The following is a 10,545-nucleotide window of genomic DNA, read 5'->3' as shown; positions in this document are numbered from 1 at the left end:
CATCTCTTTTTGGAGTTTAGCCATCTCTTTGTCTTTGCAATTTAAGTTCTTAAAGTCATCAATCAATTTTTTCATTTATGTGATAGGCCTGCATTAAAAATAGACATTTACCACAAATTATAGGTATCTTATATTATTAGATATATTATTATAAAACATGCTTTAGTTAAGGAGTTATTGATACTTCAAGTGCAAAATGATGATATAAAACCTTAATAAAAATGCACTTTTAAGTACTAATCATTAACATACATGATTTTTCTTCACCTATTATTAGAATGGATTACTTTGTTAACCACTTTGATTTTAGATTCTTGACAAGTTCCTAAATTTGCTCATCTCTTTATCTCAATAAAAATATTTGATTCATATAATATAAAAACTGACAGAAAATATTTCAAGATAATTAAATAGAAAAAAAAATACTCAAGGATGATCGATATGTTATAGAAGCTCACCCGATCTCTAGAGAATTGTTGCCTTCATTTTTCAAGTTCCATGAATCACTTCAATTAAATAGATCTCATGAATTAAGTCTATATAATCACTTCAATTAAATAGATCTCATGAATTGAGTCTATATATATATAATTCTCAATTTATGTGGGCAAGATTGTGATTACTACCATTTTGATTTTAGCTTCTTGAACTTTTGGTTTTCATGGATGTAAAAGAACCATCTTACCTAAAAGTTTAAACTATTAGATGAGGTCCTAGGATATGATTTATATTATTCTCTAACACACCCCTTCAAATAAAAATTCTTTGGGCTTGAAACTTACACAGACTCACATTACCTTATGCTTAATTTTTATCAAATAAATAGGGAAGGTGAGATTCGAACTCGTAATCGCTTGGTCATCAAGGCTCTGATACTATATCAAAGAACCATTTCAATCCAAAAGCTCAAACTATTAGGTAAGGTCCCAGGATATGATTTATATTATTCTCTAACAATGAAAACATCTTTACATGGAATTAAAAGCTATAATAGTATATTTTTCTGTAATTATTTATAAAAAAAAAAAACAAACACACTATTGCATTGTGCTTCGCAAAGTGCAAATTTCTTTTCCCTATTTTTTTGAATTATATAATTTTTTTACTCAATTTGATTCTTACACATTGGTTTTATTCTATATTTGTCTTGATATTTTATGTTGATTGTGTTGATGTAGGATTTTCATTCTTACACTAAGGTTGCACTTCCCATAAAAAAATATTTGATTTTTTTTTTGTTTTCCATGTATTGAAACCAAAGGGACTGTAGTTGAAAACTAGAAGAAAAAACTGCAACCTTCTTAGTTCTAAATGGAAGAAGAGAAGAAATCAAACATATGAATGAAGAAAGGGTGAGAGAAAACAAAAAAAAAAAGAAGAATGGATTGTCAGATCCATGCCATACCTTAATCGCCATGTGTGATCTCTATAAAAGAATGACTATGCAGAAATGATTCTTATAACACCAAGAAAAACCATCAATGAATCACCAAAAAAAGCTATTTTAACCATGTGTTACATGTATAAGATAATTTTTTATTTTTTCATTCAATTTAATTTTAGATTTTTCAACAAATTTTTAATTTAATCTCAAATTTCATTCTATTTAAGTCTCAATTAAAGCTCAACTAGTTTTTTCTTTCACTTCGGGTGCCAATCTTTTTTTTTTTCACTTAAAACATTTTTTGGTTGAATTTTGTGTGTTTTAGATTGATTAAGGTTGTTTTAGCTTGATGATTATTTTTTTTTTAGATTATATGGATGTTTTTAAGATTTGTTTTAGGGTTGAGATAGGTTGAATAATAGTTTTCTTGGATTAAAATCCCACATTTTTCAATCACTTTTCTAGTAGTCAGAATCTAAAAATATAGATTATGTATTGTTTGCATAGCAGATAAAATATCTTCCTATTATATTAAAAAAAATGAATGGATAAACACCTAAGCAAAATCATACAATTTATTTTTACCTTTTTCTTTATTAGGTTAAAATTAAAATTAATGACAATAAATTAGTTAAAAATATGTTTTAGAACCGTTGAGAGAGTCTTGATTAAAATAAATTAATTTTTAAATTATTTGGAATATTATGTAATAAAATATTTTTTAGTTTTTACATGTTTTTTTAAATAAAATTATTGTTTTTTGAATTAAAAATGCTCCTTTTATACAATCCTTCATAAAAAAATTTTAATTCTTTTTTTTTTTTAAATTCCCTTAAATTTTATACAAGTGCTTTCCTGTGTGCCTATTTTTTTACTTCGTTTAATTAAAATAAAATTAAAAACAAAGTTAATGAAACCAATTAGGTCATGCCCATTTAATAGGTTTGATGTGCGCCCCGTACATCGCCTGAAAAGTTAAATGGTGACTCATTTGTTTTTCCAATATTACCCTCTTTTGATTTATAACTCGCAAAGACATCCCCTGAGGCATTTATCATTCTTTTTTTTCCCTTAAAAAACTATACATCAAGTTTTCATTTTTTTTAATTAATAAATTTTATGATACTATAAAATATGTTCATAATATTGACATCTTATTCTCTTGTCTTATAATTTAACTTGAACCCTACAGTAGCATAACTAGGTCAACAAACTATAAACAAATTCACTATAGATAATATAAATGGTGTGATTAAATTTCTATACTCATACTTATAAAATACTATTTATTATAATATTTTTTTATATCTATTTTTTTTTAATTTTATTTTTCAATAATCTATTTTAAAAAAAAATATCTTTTAATATTAAATTGCTTTAGAGATTATACTTTATAATTTTTTTGTGTTATATATCAATATTGTGGATTTAGTTTTCTTTTCTTTTTAATTTCAACCTGTAATATTAGATTTGTGGAAAGTATAGCTTTTTTTTCTATAAATTTATCCGAGTCTCATAACTCAAATAACAAAATTAATAAATTAGCTTGAGTTCATTTAGATTGTTTTTATTTTTCTATTAATTTTTTATTTCATGTTTCAACATTGTGTTGATTGGAAACTAGAATTCATATTTTTTTAAAAAATTATTTTTTATTGAATTAACTTGATCTCATGATTTAGATTGCGGGTTTGATAGGTTAACTGGAGTTAATCGGGGTAGTTTTTCTCTTTTTTAATTTAATATTTTTTTTATTTCATCCATCAATATTGATTATAAATTAAATTTTATAATTTATTTTGATTTATTTTCTATAGAGTTATCACTGTCTCATAACCCGGGTCGTAGATTTGATATATTAATTCAGATCAACCCAATAAATCCTAGTCTCAATATTTGAATAAAAAATATTATTCAATCAATGTATCAATATTTAAAAAAGAGATTGTCCAATATATATTATATATTTAATTTATATTTAATTTTTATTAGAAAATATATTATCAATGTTTATACATTTTTTTTTATATTAAAAAGAAATTGATTTAGCCTGCAATATTATTTATTTCTATTAGTAATGTTTATAATGATAATGATAAAAATAACAACTTTAACTTGTTAAAGTTTTAGCCTGCAATATTATTTATTTCTATTATTAATGTTTATAATGATGATGATAAAAATAACAATATTAAATATCACATGACAAGTATAAAGCGAGTAGAATCTTAAATATATTAATTTTGGTTAGTGCATTGAGCAACCTCTTTTAATTCAGTTTTATTTGTTTTTGTGTTTTATAAGTATTTTTTAAAAATATAATTTTTATTTTTTATTTTAAATTAATTTTTTTAATATTTTTAGATTATTTTAATATACTAACATCAAAAATAATTTTTTAAATATAAAAAATATTATTTTAAAATATTTTAAAAAACAAATAACACCACCTTTCTAATTGTTCATGCTTAAAAAAAGAAAAGTTCGAGGAAATAAACGTGAACACGTGACGAATGATAAAAATGTCTAAAGATAACTGGAGTAAAAGACAAAATAATAATAACAATAATATGAAATTAAACTAAAGATTTAGGTGCCATCGAAGAATCCAAATTTTATCTTAAACTAATAATAATTCTATGGCGACCAAGGTGCCCATTATCTTCACAAATCTTTCCGTCACAAATCTTTCAATAAAAAAGAGCGTCGAACGACAGGCTGCTGCTACGAACGAAGCAAACAACATACATGTATAGTGGAAAACGAGTTTCAGTCGTCATCAGAAATAAGGGAGAGTCTGGCATAAGTAAACAGTGCGCTGTCGTCTGTTGAAATGTTAATAGATCAGATTATTTATTTATTTATAGTGCGCTGTCGTCTGTTGAAATGTTAATAAATCAGATTATTTATTTATTTATTTATTAAAGAGTAATATAAGATTACTTTTTATAAAATAAGATCCAATTTCTTAAAAATGCATGCATACATCAGCTAATAAATCAGGTGTGTAAAAGGTTTGATCATGCAAAACAAACTAGAAGGAAAGGAAAAGTAAAGAGACCTCCAACTTCATACGTGTTTTTGACTTTATGACACCCTTCCATCTTCGAAATAACAGATCAAAGGAAAAAATAATTAAATAAGAAAAACAAAGACCAGAACAAACTGCTCCTACGGGTGTCTACCAAAGAAATACAAGGTCAAAGGATAGGAATCAGCAGCCCAAAAAATTAAATATATAATAAAATAGAAATCATAACTCCGTTACAATCACTCTATAAATACAGAACAAAGGATCAGTTCTGGTCATTCCCACTCAAAACGGCAGAACTGATTAATTAGACGATCAATCAGTTCAACAATGGAAGAAATGATGCAATACTCGCTTCTGGGGGGTTTCTTTCTTCTTCTTGCTGTTATCCTGCTGCAAAAAGCAAGGAAGTACCGCATGAAGCTCCCTCCAAGCCCACCGGGTCGCCTAATTTTAGGCCATCTTCCACTCCTCAAACAGCCCAAAGCCATCCACCAATTTTAGGCCATCTTCCTCTCCTCAAACAGCCCAAGGCCATCCACAGAACTCTCCACGACATCTCACAAAAATATGGCCCAATTGTCACCCTCAAGTTTGGGTTCCGAACAGTGATCATCGTATCATCACCAGCTGCCGTAGAAGAGTGTTTCACCAAGAACGATATTACCTTGGCCAACCGTCCCCCCTTTCTAAATGGCAAGGTCCTGAATTACAACTTTACCACCCTTGCCGCAGCTCCATATGGTGATCATTGGCGCAACCTTCGCCGACTTACTGCTATTGAAGTCTTCTCAGCAAGCCGCCTCAACACGTTCGCAAGCATCCGAAGAGAAGAAGTAAAGAATTTACTTCGTAAAATTCATAAAATTTGTGGGGATGGTTCGGCCGTGATAGAGTTGAGGACAATGTTGTTGGACCTTAACTTTAATGTAATGATGAGAATGGTTGCAGGGAAGAAGTATTATGGCGAAGATGTTGATGGGCTTGAAGAGTCAAAGAGGTTTAAGGACATGATGCACGAGTTTTCTGAATGTACTAGGGTGACAAATCTGGGGGATTTGTTTCCCATTTTGCAGTGCATTGATTATGATGGATTTAAGAACAGGATGACTCAGCTAGGCAAGAGGATGGACGCTTTCTGGCAAGGACTTATTGATGAGCATAGAGTTGATAAGAGTAGGAATACCATGGTAAGCCATCTGCTCGCTTTGCAGGAATCGGAACCTGAATACTATACCGACGAAATCATCAAAGGCATTATTCTGGTTAGTCTCAAATCTCATTCTGCTGCCCTAAATTCCATTCTTTTCTATTTTATTTTATTTGGGATAAATACGTAATTAAATATAATAAAAATACATATGTTAAGAAGATATTCATAGTCTCCTTCCTGGACCCACGGTTCTTCAGAAATATGTATTCCTGTGGATTCAGATCTTCTGATATATGGTTAGTGATCCACAATTTTCTGCAGATGATGTTGGTTGCGGGGACAAAAACCTCTGCTTTGTCTTTAGAATGGGCATTTTCCAACCTGCTGAATAATCCACATGCATTAAAGAAAGCAGTAGACGAAGTGGACACCCAAGTTGGACCTGGCCGTTTGGCAGATGAACCAGATTTCGCTAATCTACATTACATTCAATGTATCATCCATGAAAACTTGAGACTCTGCCCACCAGCTCCACTCTTGGTTCCACATGTGGCATCCGAGCGCTGCACCCTTGGAGGCTATGACATTCCATCAGGTGCCATGGTTCTTGTAAATGCATGGTCCATTCATAGAAATCCAAACGTGTGGGATGATCCTTTAAGTTTTAAGCCTGAAAGATTTGAAAATGGGAAAGGTGAACCGTACAGGCTACTGCCATTTGGGTTGGGAAGGAGAGGTTGTCCTGGAGAACCTATGGCATTCAGAGTAATAAACTTGGTTATGAGCCAATTGCTTCAATGTTTTGAGTTCTCCACTATTAATGGAGAGGAAGTCGATATGACAGAGACGGCTGCAACACTCATGTTGAAGATTACCCCATTGCAGCTCGTGTGTAAAGCTCGCCCAAACACTCACAACCTCCTCGCTTAAGCTGTCCGCCCTTCAAGGTAGAAAGAATGCAAAACCCTTTTCATCGTCTTCATTTAGTGATTCCTTTGAGGAAATAAATAATAGTGCAAGGACAATAATTATTGTGTTATTAATTCATACTCCTTAATATATCTACTTTCTGTATTTTATAATTCCTAGAAAATTCCAATGTCAAATGATGGACTACGTACTATATCCAATTCCAACCTTTGAGAGTTGGTGTAGAAAAATCAAGAAAAACGTCTTGACGGTATACAGTTATTGAAATTTAAGTGGGTTCTTGGCAATTGGAGTAAACGTCTTGACGGTATACAGTTATTGAAATTTAAGTGGGTTTTTGTGACGGTATTTTTTAATTAAAATAATATTTTTTAGATTTTTTTTATTTTTAATATTAATATATTAAAGCCATATAAATGTTTTAGGTGTGGACTTCGAAGCTATGTTTGATCATAATTAGGCTTAGTGGCCAGATAAATAAAAAAACAAACAAAACACAAAATAGAGCTTTAATAAATTAGAGACTACTTGATATTGTTAATTAATTCAAGTGATTTGTTCTTTTAATTTATAATTCAAAAAATATTTTTCATGATAACTTATTATGATAAAAGTAAGTTGACATGACTTTAACATGGAAATATATTTGGTTAAAATATTAAATCACTTAAAAAAAAAATTAATACAAGAAGAATTTATTAGTGAAAACTTTTACTCAATTTATAACAAATTATTTATTTATGTAAAAAATTATTGTTACCAAACATGTTTACAAATTTTTTTTATGAGCAAAATGATTTAAACAAATTTAAAAATGTCATACAAAATGAAAGCTTAAGTTCTAAGAGTTAATTATATCTTAGAGTCCATTTCACGTAATATATGTTATTTTTTTATAAATCATATCCGATGAAAATAAGTTAAAATGACTTTACATTAGAAATATTTTTATTAAAATTTATTTCCAGTAATTCTTAAAGAATAGATATAATATGACTATATTTATTTAAAGGAAAGTAGTTTATATGTTTGTTTATTATTGAGAAAAGTTGATTAATGAAAAATAATTTATAATCAATTTTTTTTACTTGATTTTCATGAAATTATTTTTATATATATATTTTGAGCAGAAAATATTTTTTAAAGAGTTATGAAAAAATAAAAAAATATTTTATTATTTATTAATTATATCAATTTTTGTTCTCAATTTTTTAATTGTTATATTTTTTAATATTATTTTTTAATTTTATATGTTAAAATTTAATTTAATTTAATTTAACAAAAAAACTAATAAATACAAACAAAAACAAAATTGAATACATTCAAAATATATTCATAGGCCTCCACTTATATTTGATGAATCTATAAAAAGTCATGTTGACATTGTTCAAATTATTATATAATATCAAGATATTGCGCAAAACCCTAAAATAAACTTGCACCTAAAAACACCATTTTTGCTATATTTTGTTGAAAAACCCTTTTTATCATCTGCTCTTTATAATCAAGTAATATAAAGCAGTGGATTGCATATTCGTGGTGATTATATATATATATATATATACACATATATAGAGCCACTGGAGCGTGTGGCAGACAGATTGCCTCAGCTAATTTCGTGATGAGTATTTTTTGTACAATTGAGACTGATAGACTGCAGCGCACTCACGTTTCTAGAAGTTAGATAAACTACTTGCCATCGTTGGAGTTGTTGAAATGTACACTCCGTTGCTATCCATATGTAATAGAATTAAGCATCTATCTTTATTTATTTTGTTTTGATTCGTTTCTTGAATTTTTTTCAATAAAAAAGATAAGGCAAGGGCCCAGCTCCCTGGCCTAGGCGTGTTATGTCCACTAGCCCGAGGTCTTAGCCCAAATTCAGTTTTGTTCAATTTTTTTCATTTTTATTATAGGGTTTTTTTTTAATCTCTAAAAATAATTTTTTAAGAAATTTAAAATATATTTTAATGTATTTTCAGTGATGTACATTCTTGAGGATATTTTAATCTTTTTACATGATATATTAGTCATTAAAAATTTTTATGTGGGTATATAGACCTCTTGAACTTTTCTAAATATAATAGAATGAACTAATTGTTCTCCAATGAGAAAATTTAAAACTAATTATAAGGGTATTTTAATTTTTTTAATTTTAAAAAACATTAAAATGACAACTTTACACTAGAAAACAAAAAGCTATGCATAAACAAGTCTTTTAGTCTTTCACATAGATTTTTTTGGCTAATTATAAAATCATCTAGGGCATTTTTTTCTTTTTGATTTGATAAATTATTTTTTCAATGTTAAAAGTAATAATCAAGAGTGGTGCTCTCCTCAATGTGTGAGAGATGCCTATATATTTTGAATGGCATATACGGTCTCTTCTAGTAGCTTAAGTTGCTCTCTGTAGTACAAAACATGTTGGCATAAATGAAGTGGTTTGTTTTCAATATATGTTTTTTTCTTTTCTCTCTCCTTCTCTAAAAATTATAGGTTAGTCCCATTTTTTAAACTATTTTAACTTTAATCCTTATTCTTTTGATTTCTAGGTTTTCTTCTTGGCCCTTATATAAAAATCTAATTTGTTTTCAATTTTATTCTTCAATCGCAATTTATCATATATATATTTTTTAATTTGATCCTTATAGAACTTTTATTGGTTTTCAATTTCATCATTCAATCTAAAATCATGATGTATTATTTTTTACAATTTGATCTTCTTTTTTAATTCTTTTTATCATTTTGTTAAAGATATTATTTTTTGAATTTAACCTCCAAATTGAAGATTTGTTATTACCCTCTAATTTATTTTTTATTTCAATACTAACCTTTTTTTTTAATTGTTATTTTTTATTTTTAATCTTTTTCTATATTTAATTTTTTTAATTTTATCCTTCAATATTTAATTGATTGAAAATTGAACTTCATTATTTTTTTCAAATACGGTACTTTAGGTTTAATGATTCGAATCATGAGTTGAAAAAGTTAATGTTGTTTTCTATTTTTTTAAGAATTTTTTTTTTAATTTTTTAATTTTTTTCTATTATGTAATTATAATAAAGCTTCAAGTCTGGTAGGATAACTTGGGCCTACTTAATCTTAATTATTAGAGTTATATATTTGTAATTCTAACTTGGATTGATAATAATTATGTTTTTATATTAAGTTTATTATTTTTTACTATATTTCATCATTTTATATTTAATAGAATAAGAATTTGAGCAATATCATTTCTTCATTTACAAAAATATTTTGTTTTTCAAAATAAAATTAATTTCTTTAACCCAGTCGTCGGTTCTATGACCAGAATGGCAACTTTTTCTACCCGTGATTAAGGCAGCCTGAGCTCAAAACAAGTCGTACCTTGCAACGTGGAATTCTTTAGATTAGATTCACAACCGAGTTCATTTCAACGCGTTTATACTGAACTAGTTTTTTCCAAGAGTTTGAGTGGTTAATCAACACTTCAGGTCGATGGAAGTGTGAATGGTTTTTTCCATTAACGTGTGGCCGTGACCATCGTCCTGCAGTAGTTTCCACATCTCTCCGTAAGTGGGGGGGAAAGGACAAGCTGCTTTTGCCTGGCTTCAACTTGGAATGTCACAAAAGTCAAAGAAGGAGGGAGTCACAGCAAGCATGAAGGAAATTACCTTTGGCTACATGTCCGATGCATGCATTGCCTGTCTGCACGCGATAGCGAGCGATCTTAGAATTCCTCGAGTGCCGAGAAAACTTTTTTGTTATATTTTTTTTCTTTATATAGATATCAGACCGGTTTATATATATCATAATTAATTTTACAGTTCACTGTACATATTATAAGTTCAGTAAAATATTGTAAATATATCATAGTGAGGTTTAAACTCGAGTATAAAAAGAAAATAAGTCCCTTCTAGACTACCACCTCAAATGCTTTTTGTTGTATTTTTTTTTCGGAAGTGTTGTAGCTTTGAGAACCTCAAGCAGTGATTTCTTATGGTATTCCACCTGCTATTTTAATGGTTCTGGGACCGAGCAAACCTCAAGTCTTTTTTTTTTTTTTTT

The 10,545-nt window shown here is 28.3% G+C and overlaps 1 protein-coding gene across 2 annotated transcripts; it reads left to right on the top strand.

Moving 5' to 3' along the window:
* Positions 1-4,660: 4,660 nt before the first annotated feature.
* Positions 4,661-6,785, top strand: LOC105116322 (isoflavone 2'-hydroxylase-like). 2 transcript variants are annotated; one of them, XM_011013615.1, is made up of 3 exons: positions 4,661-4,872; positions 4,920-5,680; positions 5,890-6,785. In XM_011013615.1, the coding sequence occupies exons 1-3, from the start codon at positions 4,746-4,748 to the stop codon at positions 6,496-6,498; spliced, it is 1,497 nt and encodes a 498-aa protein (XP_011011917.1). In that variant the 5' UTR covers positions 4,661-4,745; the 3' UTR covers positions 6,499-6,785. The 2 variants fall into 2 exon arrangements, with proteins under 2 accessions (XP_011011917.1, XP_011011918.1); XM_011013616.1 differs by having other exon boundaries at positions 4,662-4,901; positions 4,949-5,680.
* Positions 6,786-10,545: the final 3,760 nt, after the last annotated feature.

The sequence above is a fragment of the Populus euphratica genome, unplaced genomic scaffold, assembly GCF_000495115.2.
Source record: "Populus euphratica unplaced genomic scaffold, PopEup_1.0 scaffold904.1, whole genome shotgun sequence".
NCBI classification, from domain to species: Eukaryota; Viridiplantae; Streptophyta; class Magnoliopsida; order Malpighiales; family Salicaceae; genus Populus; species Populus euphratica.
The sequence above is the reverse complement of the archived record's forward strand: the minus strand, read 5'-3'. Positions and strand labels throughout refer to the sequence as shown.